The sequence below is a fragment of the Colius striatus genome, chromosome Z, assembly GCF_028858725.1.
Source record: "Colius striatus isolate bColStr4 chromosome Z, bColStr4.1.hap1, whole genome shotgun sequence".
Classification (NCBI taxonomy): domain Eukaryota; kingdom Metazoa; phylum Chordata; class Aves; order Coliiformes; family Coliidae; genus Colius; species Colius striatus.
In genome coordinates this window covers 55,072,461-55,092,402 of record NC_084790.1, presented here as the reverse complement: position 1 = coordinate 55,092,402, position 19,942 = coordinate 55,072,461, and the positions used below count along the sequence as shown (strand labels likewise).

The window sequence follows — 19,942 nt, the reverse complement described above, 5'->3', positions numbered from 1 at the left end:
CTGGGAAGGGGGAAATAGAAGCAGACGCAACAGAAAAATCATGTATCCTGTCTCAGGTTCTATTCCCCAGTATTAAAATAGGTGGGATCATTTGCATGGTCCTGTATCAGTTTCATAAAAACATCTAAGGATAGTTAAAAGTCCCTAGACCTAGCTTCACTCAACTGCTCTCTGATACCTGAGTCGGGAGAGCTGGTGCTGTCTCAAGAAAAGCCAGATGGAGTTTTCATGAGGTTGCTGCAATGCTAAGTAGGTACTTCTGTTTTTCCAAATGTGCAACAGATATGAATCTCTCTGAGTCAGAATATTCCATTCAAGTCTTTCAACTAATTTGTTATAGATCTATAGACTATCGAATACGTAAGAAAAATGGAGATTAGGTGACAGTAGAAATACCAAGTAGATGGAGATGTGAGTCTTGAAGTTACAAATTGGAGCAAAATAATTTGGGGGAGTTATTTTATTTGCTGGGTTTGGTTTGGGGTGGTTTTTTTTGAAGCAGAAGAAGAAGTGGGGCATTTTCAATCAGAGAAGTTTTTTTTTTTTTCAAATTTAACTAGTATAAAACCAAAAACCACTGAAATCACCACAATGGAAAGTGTAATTGGACCTTGAGACTCTTTAGTGAGAATTGCTTTGAAACAAACTTCTGGCCACCAAAGACATGAAACTTTTGCTATAGGCACAGAAAACTTAAAAGGCAGGTCTGTGAAGAACCCTAAATTCTTCTACTCCAAATGCACAATTTGCTGACATTTTTTAATTATTTTTCATTTGTTGATGGCACGATAGGCCCTGGTATCTAATGTAGCTGAACTCATAGCAATGGCAAAGCAATAGTACATGCACAAGAATATTAGAACATTGTTTTCTTATCTGCATGAAGTGCGTTAGGGTCTTTTAGACAAATACAGGCTATGCAGCAGAGTTTTATGTGACTGTTATTAAGGTAGCTTTCCAGTTATTTTGCAGGGCTTCAGCAGCAAATTTCAGATCTTTCATTCTAAGTATGTTTTTACAGGTATTACTGGTTCAAAAATAAGTGACATTAAGATACTTTCACTAATATTAGTAGAAAAGTCATCAATATGTGCACTTAACTATTCATTACAGACTATATCAATAGGGTCCCAAGTGCACCAATTTTCTATGATATTTAAGAAAAATGTAAATGATTTTGCATAAAAGCTGCACTAATCGTTTCCATTGTGCAGCATAGGTATGTAAACACATGGGGGTTTTGAAAGTTACAAACTATGTATTTAAACATAGGAAATCATAAATTAAAAGTTCATAAACATTTTACAGCAACTAGAAAAATATACAAGTCTTTATCTGTAAGAGGTGGGTAATGTCTCTCCCAGCAGACATATTAGCATATAGGACACATGTTGCAGGTAACATTTTTTCATACTGAATTGTATTGTTTTACTGAAGAAGAATTAAATGTAAAGTTTTGTCATTGTTCACTCCTTAATTTTAATGGCAAACTGATAACTTTTGTATCAGCAATGTGCTATCAGAATTTGATTTCACTTCTTTAGTTCTTTCAGCATGCTAAGAGTCAGAAGAAAAATGATTGAGAGAGCTGGCAAAAAAAACCCACAACAACGTAGAAAAATCCAAAGTCAAGTAGACTGTGTGTTCACCAGATTTACAAAAAACAAAAATAAAAATGTGTAGGTTTGTACTGGCTTTTTTTTCACTGTAACAGAATGTGATGGCGACAGTCCAAGAATCCCTACACCATTGTATGAACTGGAACCACCAGCTACCCTGACAGAATTGTAAAACTCAACCATATGGCTCTTCATTATGGAGGGATTCTCAGAGGCACAAGTACAGGGACAGACTCAAGTCTCAGTGAAATGCAGTCAGTCATAGGTGCTCAATTTGTGTAAGAATCGAAGCCTTTATGTGTACTAACATAGCTTGACTCATTAATAAACCTTAAGGTTTCTTTCTCTAGGCACATTACAAGTGGAAGTGCTGTGCCAAGGTGCCTCAGCTAAAACTCGGGCTATACGTCACCCAGCAAAATAGCTGTGGAAATGCCATACTATAAGGAGAGTTAATTTCGTGTGAAGGGAAATACTGTAACACCACTAGATAGGCTCAAAATATTGTTGGCATGCCATGTCTAGTTATTTAGCTTATACACTTTTGGAACTGAGGACACATAAAATAAATGCCCCATGTGAAAGTATTCCGGTAAGTTACAGAGCACCTAGAAGAGAACAGTAATAATCAGAAGTTGGAGAAATTTTGCATGGGGCAAGTCAGAAAAAATTGGATTTATGTATGAAAGTATAAAGGAAATCTAGCATATGAAAGGCTGTTAAAAATTTCATGGCAATCAGGCGTTTTCCCTGACTGTGGGATTCTAGAAGGAAGAAATACGCTTTGCAACAAAGGTGTTTTTTGTTAAACTGATAAAGAACATCCAAAACATGTCGTGAATTGAGCAAACTCAATTTTTCTGTGGTCTCTTCCACTTTAAGCTTTCATACTGTTTACACAGTCCCACCTGAAATGATACAGCAATACCTGGTACTGCCACAAGTGTTTTTCGAGGCAATCATATTTTTTTCTTTTCATGTGTGTGTGTATCATGATTCTGTGTCTATAAATGAAATAGATTCCCTTACCTATTGGAGTAAACTGATAATTTTCTCAAAAACACTATTTCCCCAAGGCAAGTATATTGCGAGTGATGTTGTTAAAACCATATTGTTACTCTGTAATTTGACTTTATTTGCTTAGTTCATTCACTTTGAGCTTAAGGTAAGACATACATTACTACCTCATGTAGTTCTTCTCAGTACAGACAGAGGAACTATGCCACGTGTAGAGACCATTGGCATGTTGAATTAGAAGTTTTCCTTGCAAAATTGAAAATTCTGCATACTTGTTTTCAAAATGCAATGATTAGTTCATGTTTGTTTTAGCACTGAAACTGACAAGTTCAGTGCAGGGAGTTCTTTCAAGGAATTTCAGGCTTGAAAAGGTCAGTGAAGGAATTTGGTATTGTTTAGGGAATATAACCCCCATATTTCCTTATTTATCAGATTCTGGTGAAAGATTGAAGACTAGGTCTCCTGTATGGTGAGAAATACATCTAGAAAATTTAAATTCTTCAAACAGATGTCTCTGAAAGAGACTATTATGATTTGCATTTTCTATAATTTATAAAGCTTTTCCAGTTTTCTAAGGAAGTGAGATACAGCTGATGACCGGAAAGTATGTATTGGTATTAGAAGTTTTTTCTAGGTGGTCTTTCTGGTTAATATCGTAGGAACTGCATGAAATGCATTCATGTGATTAAGAATTTTATCCGTGTAATACATTTACTGTAGAAAGCTTACCATGATTCAAAGTCGTATTCAAAAACCAAAATCCAAGCTGAAACCTCTTAAGATCCCCAAAATGTTCTCAAATGTACTGTTTAACAATTTCATGCTGTTTTGGCTTTCATATGACCAAAATACGTAAGAATAATAGCATGTAATTGTTTCACTCTTTTAGTTATTTTGTTTCACTGATTTCTTACATAATAGCTAAAAGAGATATCTTTCTTGCATGGATAATAGAAAATCTTCATTAGAGCACTTGAATAGTAATCTGAATAGTTCTGTATATTCTTCATACCGTACATACATGATGTTTTTCAGTGAAAGGATTGTTCAGGCCACACAAAGTGATTATCCTTGGGTTCAGAAAGAAGGTGAAGCAATAAGTAGTCAGCCCATTCACTTCCCCCCTCTGTTCCATTCATATATACCTTTCAAAGACCTTTTTGGAAAACCTTGCTGTACTTAACCATTTGACACACTCATCCTTCAAAATGAATTCACTTAAGACCCTGCATTCCCTGCTGTTATGAAGAGTTCAAAAAATGCATCTCACATTGATGCCTTCAATATAGTTTTGAACTGATTTTGGCTTGTGTGGATGAAAGATGAGATGGAAAACACATTTCAAATATGCCTAGGATTCATTTTAACATCTGCTCCTTTTTGTTTTAATAACCATACCACATTGTCACAACGATCACAATGGAAAGAAGTTGGGGGTCATCTTTTTAATGATTACTTATCTTTCAGGATTAACTCTTTGCCTACTAATAATATCTCAGAAATTTCAGAAAGTGAGAGTGTAATGAGGATTTATTTGCAGACTTATTAGAGGGCTTGTTTATTATGAAGATTTGTTATGAAGTTTATATTGTCTCCAAATCCTGTTTGGAACTCCTTTCTCAAGGATACTATAATTAACACCTTAGAATGATATTGAACTGCAGAAGAGCTGATTTCCTTCCTACTTTGTAAACTCCAAATAATCAGAGTGGCTTCAACAGTCATGGAATCTTTAAGACCATTGAGTCCAACTGTTTTCCTAGCACTGCCACATCCACCACTGAACAATGCACCTAAGCCAAAATTTCCAAAAGTGATGAATAGTCTTGAGATGTAATATTTGGTGAGACTCGGAAGGATGGGTCTAGGTGCTCAGTTCTTTCAGAATGTAGGCTCCTATTAAATTCAGTACCTTTCTAAATGCAAAATCTAAAACTTCAGATTTTGAAAAAGAAAAGATAAAATGTTGATTTCATGCTTGTTTCTGAATAGATTATGGTTTTAATCTGTCATTTAGAGTTAGAACAAACTGGATGAGTGACACTTGACCAAATCTTGCTCAAATAAAGCCTAAAAAAATCTATTTCTGTATTCCATTTTGGTTTTGTTTTTTAAATCTTTGCATTACAGTCTTAGGTACTAATGTTAGCAACCATAATCCTTAGGCTCAAATCAGTCTAAGCTTTAAGTGGCAAGTCATTGTTGGAAAAAGGAAAATGACATCAAAGTAACAACTGCTTCGAGACAGAATATTGGCCTGGAATATCTGAGGTGCTAAGCTAGGCTGATAGGGTTTGAGGCAATTTCCAGAGCCAACAACTGACACTACTTTTTTTATTACATAATTATTATTATTGTTCAATATCATTGTAGCAAGACTTTATTTTTTAAGGAGGAATGTCTTTAGATGTTTTGTGTCAAAAGACTGTTATTACTAAGAAAACCAGAGCAAGAAGTTTGTTATATATTCTTGTTATTTCCTGTTCCAGATTCAGCATATTTATATGCTGTTGCTACTGCAAGGAATATACCATATCAATCTGCCTATTCCTGGTTTGCTGTCTTTTTCATGATCTGTGTTTTGTCCTTATAGTCTCAGACAACCTGTAACAGTTGACTCATTAAAAATTACGTGAAGGAACTTTTCAACATGAATAATGGAACTTTATACTGGAAAACTATTTTTCTATCCTTGAATGTCAGGAGTCTTTGTATTCACATGTTCATATGGAAATATACTTCCATCAACTCTGTTGATGCATTGCAGCACCTTCTCTACAGTCTATGACTTGTTGAAATGTGAATATCAACGAATATTCTTAGGAACTCTGTAGCTACTTAAACCCCTCGAGTCTGAACTGGTCTCCAGCTTTTCATTTTTAATGAAAAAGAAAACATTTACATTTTCTTAGTGTTTACTTTCACTGAATACTTGCTCCATGAAGAGTGAGGATTCACACATTCTGAATGGAAAAAATGTGAAGAAAGAAAATGTGTACATGTTTGAGAGACAAGTTAAGGGAATGTTAGTTATGTCTTCTAGCTGTGTCTACTACTATAATATGTAAAAGGTACTCTTTTGAGAGTTAATCTGATCTCAGATGTGGTGTTTTGGCAGTGTAAAACCTATGAGCATAAGACAGTGAAAGCAGTAGTAAAAGGTAGGCTTGTCATTAGCTGTAATTGAAATTACCTTTAAAAAAAACCCCTTAAAATCACCAGTGAGTTCTTTTGTGCTCATTTGTCTGTTTCATTCATCTTACCATCTTTAGCGACAGGCAAGAGATTGATTGGTGAAAGCTATTTTCTGTAACCATGTACAGTCAGTGGCACAGAAAAGCTCAAACTGAGTACAGGTGAATATAGTCTGCAGAGGAAAATATCACCCCTTGGAACTGGGCAAATGAGGACATGAAATTCATCACAGGTGTATTATGAACTAACTCTGAAATCAAATAAACTCTGTAATTGTATTTCTAAAGGAAGATGCATGTTTTCATCAGCATGTCTTACCACCTTGAAGTTGCCTGTTTTCCAAACAAGGTACTACAGGGAAAACAAACACAAAACAAAGAGCTAAAAAAAAAAAAAAAAGCAAATAATTTTGAAATTGAGTTGTTTGCATTTACTGTTACATTTTGAATGAGGTTTGAGATTTTTTTTCCTTAAAAAAAATTAATATGTGACCTGTGAAAAATAAACTTACAAGGGCTGAAGCCCAGGTTCTTAACATAGGATAAAATTTTAACAAGAAATCCGTCTCAGAAAAGAGTGTCTTAAGAATCAACTTATATTTTTTCATTCTCTGCTGCTGGTAAAGTTGAGTAGAAAGCATTGTTCTGATCTCTCACAAAGATAAATTGGAATCTAAATTGTTAGGAGTATTGGGAATGTAAGGTTTATGATCACAGAGTAAAAGAGTGTAGGAGGCAGGTAAGGGCATGTCTCTGAAGAAGACCACTTGTTCTAAGAAAAATCAAGGGGCAAAAGAATAAAAGATGTAGTTCCATCAACTTATGCTTCCTGTGCTCTTCCAGAAGGTCAAATCCACATCAGTTTGAAACAAGATTTTCTTTCTAAAAAATCTGATACTTATTTTCATTTGTTCCACTTTCAAATAATATATACACTTGTCTACAAATTGTGTTTAATTTTGAACAGTTAGTGACTGCCTCCAGCAGCAGTCCTCCCTTTGCATAAACTAGTTCTCAAAGAAAACATGTATGAAAAATTATAAACTGATTGGAGTTTATGTTAGATAAATAATAAATTAAAAATATAGGAAATAAATTCTGCGCTTAAAGGAGCAGCCTACCTGGAAAAAAAAAAAAAAAAGCAATCCTCTAAAACCTTCTAAATCTGAGTATATGCATAACGTTAGATTACTACACAAAATAAAAATAGAACAACTATTTTATGCTCCCTGCAAAGATGCTGGTAAACTCCTAAGTTCTGAATTTCCAATAAATTTTTATGTTGAACATTTATTTCTTGTCGTTATATTTGCAAGTTATTTTTATAAAGTCTTTGTAGTGATGGAGCTGGTTAGTACTTTTGTATATGCTTTCTGGAAGCTGGTGCTGCTTCTCTGTGCATACAAGATACATATGAAAACTACAGGGTAAAGAAGAGAACTACATGTTTAGACATGGAAAGGCATAGCCAGACCTTTTTTACATTGTTTTCGTTTTTTTAAAAGAATGTATTCTACTATTTTTATTCCAAAAAAAACCCCAATGTACAAACCAGGAAAGTTTAGTCAGATGTTTATCATGAACATGTAGTTGACAAGATAGCAAAGAACAACTATTCCATATCAACATTTTCCGTGAAAAAAACTGTATATCACTCTAAAGGAATTAATAATTAATAAACGACAACTTGTTCATCTAAAGTCTGGCTAACCAGTATAGACAAAAGTTACACTGTATACAGAATAAAGTGGGAATAGATTTATATTGAAAAAATTTAATTGAAAATAAATCTGTCTGGTAGCTTCTTGGTAAGGTAGACCTTGGTAGCTTCTTTTAGTATTAGGAATCTTGAAAGTGAATCAGTGATAGTCATGAAGTACCTGCAATACTTGTTCTTTCAGTATTTCAGTAAGTGCCACAAAGAAGGAATTCTTAATAGTATTTTTTATGCTCTTGATTCCATTTATAAGACTGTAGTATCAATAAACATTTTTAGTTACTTTGTTCAAGTTCCTGCTCCATAAATTAAGCTGTTGATTCCTGTAAAAAATTTGGGTTTTTTTTTTCCCTCTAATGATTGTTCATCATATGCCTCACCGGTTAGATCTTTTTCTCCTCTTCATCCAAATTACTTGTTCTCAGACTATGATTAGTGATCTGTAACCTGTGAGTCTCCAAATAATAGCAAAAGCTATTCAAGATTGGGAAGTTTGACAGTGTGCTAAGTCTTTTTCAATGTGTCATGCAGAGTGAAAAATTTGATGAACACATGAGTTTCAAAGATGCATTTTTAAAAATTTTCAATTTTGAAAGAAAGATGACTTTTTCTCTTGAATTAGCATGATAATTCACATTTTTATCAGAAATATTGTGCAATATTCTGCTCTTGTTTCTTTCATCTTGTGTATTCTCACCGGATTCAGTATGAGTCTGGCTTATAGTGGTTAACAAAGAGGTTTTTTAAAACAAATGCCATGTATTATTACTGGACTCGGAATACACTTCTTTACATTCAATAAGAATGTATTGTTATAATTAGAATGGAGACTGACCTGAATTTCACCTATCAGTCACTAAAAGTGAAATATTTTTAATCATTTAACCCTTACACTACTTTGTACTATGTTTCTGATTGGTTTAGGGGTTCAGCATTTGTTTTTTTCATGATATTTTTCATTGTAAATACTATTTTTAACTGAAAAAAAATATTGTGTCTCAATGATAAACATAGGTTACTTCTGTGTCATCTTCTACAGATTTCTTCATCTTATTCTAAACTATGGTATTTTGAAACGGAGATTTATCTGAATTAAATGTCCTGTATCTTTTAAAACATTATGGATGAACTCTCTCAATTTTTAAATGCCTGCGAACACAACTTTGTTACATGCTTTATAACACTGATCTGAGAAAGAAAATGTGCATTCATAGTGCACTTCATAATTTCCAATGTTCTTTCATTTATCTGTGTACTAAATTATTTCACAAAAAAACCCCATATTTTTACAGACATATTCCTTTACATACTAAATATTAACATCCATGCAACTGTTCTTATGTTTGGAGACTAACGTGAAACAGGTGAAGTATGCCTCCTGTTTGCCTACTTTTACTGGATTAGTACCATTGTTAAATTCCGGGCTGTGAAAGGTGACTTAATGAAGATATAGGTCATATTTTTAGGTACTATAAATTGTTTTGTCTTTAGTGCATCTATACATAGTAGTTTATCTTAATCATTTGTCCCACTGAATTTACAAAAACCCATTATGGAAGAAGGTACTGTAAGAGCTACTATGAGAAAAGCAATTCTTGTGGATGCTAAAATAAATTTCCTGTGTGGGAACCTTAGCAACTGTTGAACATTTTAACTCCATGTACTTTAAAAAGCCAAAGTGATACTCATATATGCCATAAATGTCAATAAAAAATGTATTAAATAGTTACATGTTTGTCTCTATAGGTGAAGTGTGATCAATACTGGCCAAGCAGGGGCACAGAAACTTATGGTCTAATACAAGTGACCCTTTTAGACACTGTTGAATTGGCAACGTACTGTGTTCGAACATTTGCACTTTATAAGGTATATATACTTACAATATATTTTAAAATGTAAATGTAGGCAGCTTTTGTCCTTCGCTTCCCCCCTTGCTTATCACTCTCACCCTCCTCTGCCACCCTGCCCCCTTATCTTTTACTTCCTGCCTTTCCTGTCTTTCCCCTTTATTTCCTCACTCTTTTTCTTCCCTTTCCCTCCTTCCACTTCCCTCTCTCATTTTCTTCTATCAGCACTGATCAATGAGACTTCTACAGGCATAGTGTGTTTTTCTTACACCATAGAGTTTTATAACTAAATACAGAGCTCTCACTATAAAAAAATACCAACTGAAATATTAACTAAAGCTCTGGCAGTTGTGATGCATTACTGTGCAGTATAGTAAATCGCTCATATTGTTTGAATTCTGCAGATTAGAATATAAGAAACATTGCCCTCCACAGTATGAGTTGCATTTTTTTCTGGCTCCACATATGATTTAAATATACTTTGCAGGTATATATGTACCTCCATAGTACTTTTATTGAAAAGCGACAATATCACATCAAGTGGTGGTTTTATCATGAAGTTTTTTTAATTTCATAGAATGGTTCAAGCGAGAAAAGGGAAGTGAGACAGTTCCAATTCACTGCCTGGCCTGACCATGGTGTCCCAGAACACCCAACACCATTCTTAGCTTTCCTGCGACGAGTCAAGACCTGCAACCCACCTGATGCTGGACCTATGGTTGTACATTGCAGGTAAGCCCAGAATTTCTTTCAAAGCATGTTATGTCAAGAGTACTGCTTTGTATTGTTGCAGTCTCTTTCAAAGAGACTTATGAGTCAAAGATTTCTGTCAAAGAAAAGACTGATTGGAGTGCATATGGCACTTCCTACTTGGATGGCACAGAATTATTTAATTTTATCTGTGTGAGAGGAATTAACTTTATACTGCCTAAAAGTCTACAGGGAGAATGTCTGCAGGGAGAATACAAATATATCTGTGGTATTCATAAGGTGGCATGAAACAGAAAGCTAATAGTGCTGATTTAGGAACTTGAATATTGAAGGAAGTAATTTTTAAGCAATGAAGCATCTTTTGAAATTCATACTTACATTGTGTATGGAAGCAATAATATCAAAATTAAGAAAGATAACTTGCCACTTTTATGGAAAATACATCAAAACTTTAACCTGTATTCAAGGTCAAAATCTCAGTTTAGGACTGTGAGGAGCTGGAACTGCAAAGGATATATACCTGGTGAACAGGCTGAGAGCTCAGTTCCAGGGAAATAAGTGCTCCATGCTCTTTGCAATGTAGCAATCCTCTTTAGGCATTACAAAGTCTGAATTAATAAACTTTAAAGAGGAAAATACCAACTTCTCTTAAAATTCTTGAAGTAATGAAAATCAAAAGGAAGAGATGAAGACTCTTTGGAATTCTTTGACAAGAATAAGTCTTTTAGAAAGCCTTAAAAAAAGAGTCATAAGAACATGATCAGAATATATGTTCCAATCATGATAGAAGGAAGCTGTAAGATAGATGCCCCTCATTTCAGCAATTCATTGTTATAGCATACAAGCATACACCCTTTCCCTGGAAAGGTGATGGAACAACTTATTCTGAATGTTGTCACTACACATATGAAGGAAAAGACAGTTATCGGGGGGAGTCAACATGGATTCACCAAGGGTAAATCCTGTCTGACCAGCCTGATATCCTTCTATGAGGGCATAACTGACTGGCTAGATGAGGGGAGAGCAACGGATGTTGTCTGCCTTGACTTCAACAAGGCATTTGACACTGTCTCCCACAATATCCTCATCAGAAAGCTCAGATAGTGTATCTTGGATGAGTGGACAGTGAGATGGATCAAGAACTGGCTGACAGAACCCAGAGAGTGGTGATCAATGGCATAGAATCGAGTTGGAGGCCTGTGGCCAATGGGGTTCCACAGGGATCGGTTCTGGGGCCAGTCTTGTTCAACATCTTCATCAGCGACCTGGACGAAGGGACAGAGTGTACCCTCAGCAAGTTTGCTGATTACACCAAACTGGGTGCATCTTCCTTATGAGGAAAAGCTGCAGGATCTGGGACTGTTTAGTCTAGAGAAGAGGAGACTGAGAGGCAATCTCAGTAATATTTATAAGTATTTAAATAGTGGATTTCAGGAGGTTGGGGCATCCCTTTTTTTTCTGTTGTATCTAGCAACCGTACAAGGGGTAATGGGATTAAGCTGGAACAGAAAGGTTCCATTTAAACATAAGAAAAAATTGTTTCACTGTCAGGGTGAGGGAATCCTTGCACAGGCTGTCCAGGGAGGTTGTGAAGTCTCCTTACTTGGAGGTCTTCAAGTCCCACGTGGACTTGTTCTTATGTGACCTGATCTGGGTGGACCTACTTCTGCAGGGGGATTGGACTAGATGATCTGTAAAGGTCCCTTCCAACCTCTAACATTCCATGATTCTATGAGTGCTGCCCCTTTCAAAGCGAATTATTAAGATCACTGATTTTTGTGAACTTCATTTTGGGATGTCTTCAGTTAGTAAGGCTGAGAGCTACTACCCCTGTTCACTGAAAGTGAACAAATGCTTAGCTTCTTTGAAAACCAGTCTTGTTTTTGTTATCCAAAAACTGAAGAACAGGAATATACAAGGATTAACACCTAGCACCCACTCTAGTTCTGGCTTCTTACATATTGGTAAACCAGCCATAGAAGCTGGTTATTTGAATGTTAAAAGAGAATCTTGTATATGAAACAGGAAAATGAAGTCAACAGGAAGACAAAAATAAACAGAACACAATGTTGAAAGCTATGGACAGTTTAGAAAAGATCAAGGAACATGGAAGATAGATAATTCATATTTTTTTGAAACACCATGGTTAGGAATGTGGAATAAATGTCAATGATAATACACATCTGTTTTTATAGTTTACTGATTTTTTTCCTGAATGTAGTCACATTTTTTGTACCTGTATTTAAAGGATCTTAAAAGATTTTTAATACTGCCTAGAATTTTAGCTTGTCTCGTTTATAATTTTGTCAGCTTGATCCATATGTAGCATATCTCCAAATGTGCTCAGCAGTGACAATGTTGTGCTTTAAATCAAAACCAAAATTAACAGAAGTGAATCGTCCCACTTGGGAAGGTTGTTAACTTAGTATAATTACCTAAATTCTCTGAGTGCAAAAATAACATCCTCTTGATAGGACAAGACGAAATGGCTTCAAGTTGTTGCAAAGGAATTTTAGAATGTATATTAGGAAGAACTTGTTCAATAAGGGGGTTGTTAAACACTGGAGTGGGCTGCTCAGGGAGGTGGTGGAGTAACCATCCCTGGAGGTATTTAGAAAATATGTAGATAGGTGCTTAGGGATGTGCTTTAGTGGTGAACTTGGCAATGTGGGGTTAGTTGTTGGACTCAATGATCTTAAAAGTCTTTTCCAGCCAAAATGATTCTATAATCTTATAAATGTGTTTAATTAGTGGTGTTTTTTAGTGAAAGGGATGATCAGGTTAAATACTATGACTTCTTGCCTGTTGAGGGGCTTTTTTTTCCTAATTTACTATTTTTTTTTTTATCAATGCAATATGCATATCCTGGTAATAAATAGATTGAAGCTTTTTGTCTTGACACGTCAAGATTTTAGACTTATCCTCTACAAAGCAGAGTTCCGGATATCCTGTTTATTTTAGGAAGCCTTTTAAATCCCACTCCCAATAATTTGTCCAGTAACAAAAGAACTAATCAAACTATATTTCTGGCAAATTTACAAATTTATGTGTCAGTATTTAAAAATTTTATGTGTCTGGGCATGTATCAGCAAGTGTCGTGGACAATAAAAGGTTTACTAATGTACTCAGTAACTCATAAATGTTAATGTACTGACTATCTACCTGACAGACCACCAGGAATAAACTACTAGTCTTTCTTGCAGTTCTGACGTTCATGTGGGTGCTTTTTTCAGGCATGTTTTAACAAAATTATATCTTAAGATTTGTGTTTTCTTATCAAGTTTGACATTAAATTAGTTAAAAAATCCCAAGAGGAGCATTGACAGACCATCAGCACAACAGGGTTTTTTAGGCTAAAAGATAGATCTTTCATTCAGCAACATGAAACATTTTCACATTCAGTTTAAAATCAAAGTACTGGACTTTTCTAAACATTCCATTTCAAGCTCAGAAAAACATTTATATTGAAACAGAAAAACAAAGGAAGCTTTGCATTTTACCTGTTTTTTTTCTTAGAATCTGCTTTCAGATTTTTTTTTTCACTCTTCTCTGTTGCTCAATTTATAAATTTCTCCATTCCAATCTTTCCTTTGCTTCTCATCCTCAGTCATTTGTCTGTTTTTTCAATATTTTTTCTCTCCAGTCTCTGAACTCCTCTTTATTCTGTGAACTTCTCTAATAGTAATCTGTTTAAATCTTTCAGTTCCACTGTTTTCTCAAGCTTGTTTCACTGTTTCTTACCATATTGTTGTGTGAAAAACTCATTATGAAATATCTTCCCACATAATCATTTTAACCCATAAAAATCACACAGGCAACTAAGTACAGGGAGAGGCTATTTTTCTACATTGTTTCAATGAATTTTGCTCAGTTTCTTAGTGCTCAAAAGCTGAGCTCCTTTTCACTTTTGATTCAGGTAAACACCCAATAAAAGCAACAGAAGCCTGCCTGGGTAAAGGATAAATAAATGAGTCAGATATCTAAATTTTAGTGCTTGGGGATTAACCTCCCCCATTAATTCTGTACTTTTATGTAGGTATTGTAAGTGAAAGGTTTAGCCCAAGCTTTTCCTTCCTACATTCTTCCTATCTGCCTTAACATTGACCAACAGTTGTCTTTCAGTCCACTTCACGGTGAGAGATTAAGAGGTTTTTCCAGTTTGCTTGGTGGTTTGGAGATATGCCTGTTTATTTTATGGAGAATCAAAGTGACTAGAGGTCCAGTTCATGACTGTTGCCTCAGACCAATTTCTATCAAGGTCTCAGTAAATGATAACCTAGTTTAATATCCTGTTTCAAAAGTGAAAAAAGGTGACAATTGAAGAATGGACCGTGTAAAGAATTGCATTGCTGGAGGCAAAAAAAAAAAATAATAACACAACAGAAATTTAGCAGTCCCACCCAGCAGATACTATTTTTGTGTGTGTTCAAATCTTCACTTGTCTTATTTAGAATAACCCATCTGAAGATTTTTCTGTGATGTTTGAAATACTTGATGCAGGTAGATACTTTTTTTCACTTACAGACTATTACATTTTAAAACTTTATCCTTTTACACAGAGGTTGAGTCATATCAATTCAACTGGTATCTCTGCACAACTTGCCTTAATTTGCAGAGCTGATCTAGAAAAAAAGGTTTATTTAATTAAAAAAAAAGAAAAGCAATCTTAAACCCTAGGATTCTGTACTAGTGAAGCAGTAATGTGTACTCTAATGATAGTGGGGAAAGCACACATTTTTGTTTGAAGTTGGATTAGTGCAGGCAAACAGGTGCTAATCAGATCACAATAAAATAGCACTGGAGGGTGTTTGGAGCTTTATGCTACAATATTTTCAAAACATCACAGAAACTTTAGTAGCTGGTTCAGTAACACTGCATAAAAGCTTAACATGTAAGTGCAGTCACATGTGTTTGAATATCTCATTTTAATACCAGCACCATGGGACATATCTTTTAACATACTGTGTGAACTATGGCAGATACTGTTAATGCTGCTACTACAAAAAGAAAAGCTTGGATGTTTGGAAGAATGTGACTTTTAAGTAAATCTGTGTCTGAGTATAGTAACATAACCAGTTAACACACTAAAAAGCTAATTTTAGAAGGAATAACAGCACACAACATAACTTTGTATGTCTTAAAGTAGAATACTTATTTTTGTTCAATATTTCAGAATAAAGAATAATTTTTTTACAAATATATCCATATAAATATATATATATTTTATATATATATATAGAAATAATATATAGAAATATATTTATTTCTAAGGCAGTGATTTTCCAGTCACCATATCTTTTGAGCCTCCCCACCATTTTGCCCACATGGCTCACAAGTGCTCATTTTCAAATCCTGGCAGTGAGTAGGCTGCAGATGACTGCCTATCCTTTTTCACGGTGGTGGGAAAGAAAATCCCCCTAGTACATATTCGGAAATCTCTCAAAGAAGATTGAGAAATATTGAAAGCTCCTCATCCTTTCCTCTCCCTTCCCTGAGAATGACTCAGGCACTTTCTTAACTTTTCTGAACAGCTGAAAACTCTGGAGAGGAACAGATAATAAATGCATTTTAGTATGACAAATATTTTAATATAATAAATACTCTAAACATTCTCTGCCTTTACTCACATGGGTTTATCCAGCAGCTCTTGGGTTGCTACTGTGTATTAGACTGTGCTGGTTATAATCCATATATGAAAACACTGTAACACTATTTTGTCTCCAACTGTTAGCTGTAGGTCACCATATATCTCATTACTGTAACTTTTTTCTCATGTTCACAAATACAAAGCAAAGGGAAAGGGATAAGGCTGCTGTTAAAGTCTCTTAGTGCATAATTGGTGACTCTGTTTAGGAAGTTTAGCTCCTCTTAATACAAAAAATGCAGCAAAGAGTAAATGTCCATGGTATTTTGTTTGTATTGATAGTCTCAGTTACTCTGACCATGCAGTCAGAATAACTGACTAGGAATCATTTTGTGTCTCCACAGAACTTTTTTCTTGGGAGTTTTTTAATTTCTACGTGTACTTGATATGAAATACACCAAGGCTTTCAGAGTTTGATACATTAGAAGATTAATATCTGTTTAAGATACTGGAGCTGTATAAAAAGAACTTTGTGGAAGAGAGGTGAATAAGTGCCAGCTGACAGAAACACAGAGACTGATGTCCCACCAAGACATTGATTGAGAAGCCATTGGTCTACTAAAACACTCTTGATAATCGCTTGTGTAATGAGTGGTATCAGACAGGGAAGAAGTTGGGACTTAGTTCAACATTCTTGCTATGAAAACTTTCAAGGTTGGGAAAAATGAGATTTCAAAAGCTTCACCTTTGAAGACCCCAGCTGTTTTATGCAGAATAAAAAAGAATTTTCACCTAGATGCTATTCTATGTTCATGCAATTATACAGACAAAAACCAGAATCTCTATGCCGATACAAGCAGTATTGGCTGGGTAATGCTGGAATTTTTTTTCGCTCTTTTGAATTTGGATGTCATTAATTAGGATCATTTTTATTGCAAAGATGAAATTACTGTGGTGGTTAGGCCTGGCTGTGAGCCTGATGCCCACCAAGTCATTTGATCACTCCCCCTCCTAAACTGAACAGGGGAGAGAGAAATATAACAAAGGACTCATAAATCAAGATAAGGACAGGAAGATCACTTAGCAGTTACCATCATGGACAAAACAGACTCAACTTGGGGAGGATTGGTTTGATTTATTAACCATCAATGAAAACAGAGTAGAGAAATGAGAAATTAAAAAAAAAAAATCTTAAAACACCTCCCCCCAGCCCTCCCTTCTTCCCAGGACCCCCTCTCATCTCCCCCAGCAGTGCAGGGGGACAGGCAATGGGAGTTACAGTCAGTTCATTACAGATAAACTTTACTGCTGCTTCCTCTCAGGTGGAGGCCTCCTCACACTTCCCAGCGCTACACTGTGAGGTCCCTCTCATGGGAGATAGTCCTCCATGAACTTCTCCAATGTGGGTCCTTCACACAAGCTACAATTCTTCACAAATTGCCCCAATGTGGGACTCATCCATGGGAGATGCAGTCCTTCAGGAACAAACTGCTCCAGTGTGGGTCTCCCACAAGGTCACAAGTCCTGACAGCAAACCTAGTCTGTTATGGGTTCTTCTCTCCATGGGTTCCCAGGTTCTGCCAGGAAATTATTCCATTGTGGGCTTCTCAGATGGTCACAGACTCCTTCAGACATTAACCTGCTCTGGTGTGGGGTCCTCCCTGAGCTGTGAGTGGATTTCTGCTTCAACTTGGCCTCCATGGCTGCAGGGGCAAGACCTGCCTCACCATGGTCTTCACCATTGTTTACAGGAGAGTATCTTTTCCAGTGCCTCAGGACCTCCTCCCTCTACTTCTCCACTGACTTTGATGTCTGTGGTAATGTTGTTCTCATGTTCTTACTCTCTTCTGCTGCTGCTTCAGTTTTGCATCTGCTCAGCAACTTCTTCCTCTTCTCAAATACGTTATACACAGAGGCATTACCCTAGTCACTAATTAGCCAGGCCCTGGTCAGCAGTGGGTCTATCTTAGAGCCAACTAGCACTGTGGAAGCTTCTAGCAACTGTTTTCTAAAGATGCCACCACTATAGTCTTCCAACTACAAAAGCCTGGCCACACAAACCTACTACATACCTTCCTCAACTGATAACTCTTCAAGTGAAAGACAGTCTGAGTCTTACTAGCTTAGGTCTCCATTTCCATACATTTCAGTGTTCACATAAGACAACCTGGAAGCACGAATGTGACAAGGATTACAACGTAGTAGTTAATGTGACAAAGTGCAGAGTAATTAAGGATTGACTAGGGAACCTGGATATTTTTGTTTTAATGGAAAAAAACAGAATCTCAAGGGTTGGAAGGGACCTTTAAAGGTCATCTAGTCCAACTGCCCTGCCAGTGAAGGCCACCTAGAGGAGGTCACACAGGAACTCGTCCAGATGGGTTTTGAATGTCTCCAGAGAAGAAAACTCAAAAACCCATCTGTGCAGCTTGTTCTAGTGCACAAAATTCTTGTATTTCTTCGGAACCTCTTATGTTTTAGCTTGTACCCATTGCCACTTGTACTGTCATTGGACATCACTGATGGAGCGTGGCTCCATACTCCTGACATCCACCCTTTACATATTTGTAAACGTTAAAGAGATCTCTTCTTCTCTAAGCTCTGTGTGGTATCAAACACAAGCAAAGTGATGCTGATGCACTTTCAAGTTTTGTTTTAAGTTAGAAACCAGTTCTGCACAGCAAACCAGCTAAATCTAAAACCTGAAGTGAAGCTGCTGTATGTACAGTATGGATTTCTGTTGTTTAGAAGTGTAAAATCTCCAGTATTACTGGGGAAAAAAATTAACATTCAGAGACAAGTAACAAGTAGTAGCAGTATTTTTTAATGCAGGTTCAAATAATAGAAAATACCTACTCGTGGTCTTTTTTTATTAAATCAGTCCTAGTGAATAAGCCATCTTTGGTTGGCACTTAGCCTGTGGTTCAGGGGATTATACCCCCACTGCTGTGATTTACAGCTGGATTATCTTTTGAAATCCTAAAAAGCTGCTATGACTGCATAGGGTAAGATTCTGTTTCTGGTAGAAGTCAGAAATCTGTAAAGAAACATAGTGAATATTATTACTAGATAGAATCAATGGTCTATCTAGGCCAGCATCCTGCCTTTGACAATGGCAAGTCTCTCAGGGAAAAGTATAAAAGTCCAATGTCAATATTTCGGTAAAGTTTCTTCCTCAGCAACAAGCAGTTAGTTACTAGTTTAACATTTCTTCATGAGGACTTCAATTCTTTTCCTCCTTTAGCTACTGCAGCTAGTACATACTGGTTCGTACTCATGATTCGAGACAAATCTGAAGAACAAAATCAGACAGTCTTATGTTTTACTTTTTGTTCTATCAAAGTGTTACTCTCTGACAAGTAGTTTCACACATCATGTTAGAAGATATCTATTACTGTTATTTTAAACATGTGTCTCTTCATTTCACTAAACATCTTAGGTTAAAGAGAGAAAAGAGTCATCAACACTGTTTCCTACTTTACATGTCTACAGTTTTCCCTTACGTTTGTTCACCAAAGCAAACTAAGACGGTAAAATGCCCTAAGTTGCTTCAGTACCTGTCAAATGGAGAGACATGGCAGGGAAGACCGCATCCCTGGTCTTTTTCCTGATTGTCTCTGCTCCCTCTTTTGAGACATACACTTTTTCTATAGCCTTAGTAACAGTAACTGTTTGACAGTGTTTTCTTTTGTTTTGTTATATTTTAATAAGAGAGAAGGCAGCAAAAATAGCTCCAGAATTATGCCATATATACTTGCTAAATTGTTCAGTAGAGGTACTGAGGCGTGACTTACATTTGGCCAATGAATGGTTTCGGTAGTGCAGATCTCCTGGAAACGGATGGCTTTTCAGTCAGTGAAATAACCTGCCTCTTATTAAATGTAATAATTTTCTGTAAGACTTTTTTAACAGAAGCAATGCTTTTTCAATGTTTTATCTCAAATTACAAATATGTTGGTGCTGATAATTATTTCCATATATATATTATCATGTCCTACAAGGCCTGTAATTTCCTTTGACCTAAGCTGTAGTTTGATACATTATTTGATCAGCACTCTTAGTGAGTCATTTTATCCATATGTATTTAGTTAATTGGTTATTTTTCTCCCCACCCATGTTTATATATAATATACTCTACAAAGGAAAAGGAAATCTGACTGCTTGCAGCTGAGTCTAGTAAAAGAGCAATTAGGTTCTATCAGAGCCAGCAGCTGTCCGTAATGAATTCTGAATTAAAATTATGAGTGAAGAAA

The 19,942-nt window shown here is 35.8% G+C and overlaps 1 protein-coding gene across 1 annotated transcript in view; it reads left to right on the top strand.

Moving 5' to 3' along the window:
- PTPRD (protein tyrosine phosphatase receptor type D) overlaps positions 1 to 19,942 on the top strand; it is a 202,478-nt gene that overhangs the window by 159,301 nt on the left and 23,235 nt on the right. The window contains 2 exon segments of the mRNA XM_062019439.1: positions 9,294 to 9,413; positions 9,972 to 10,126. Of these exon segments, the coding sequence (XP_061875423.1) occupies positions 9,294 to 9,413; positions 9,972 to 10,126 (275 nt within the window).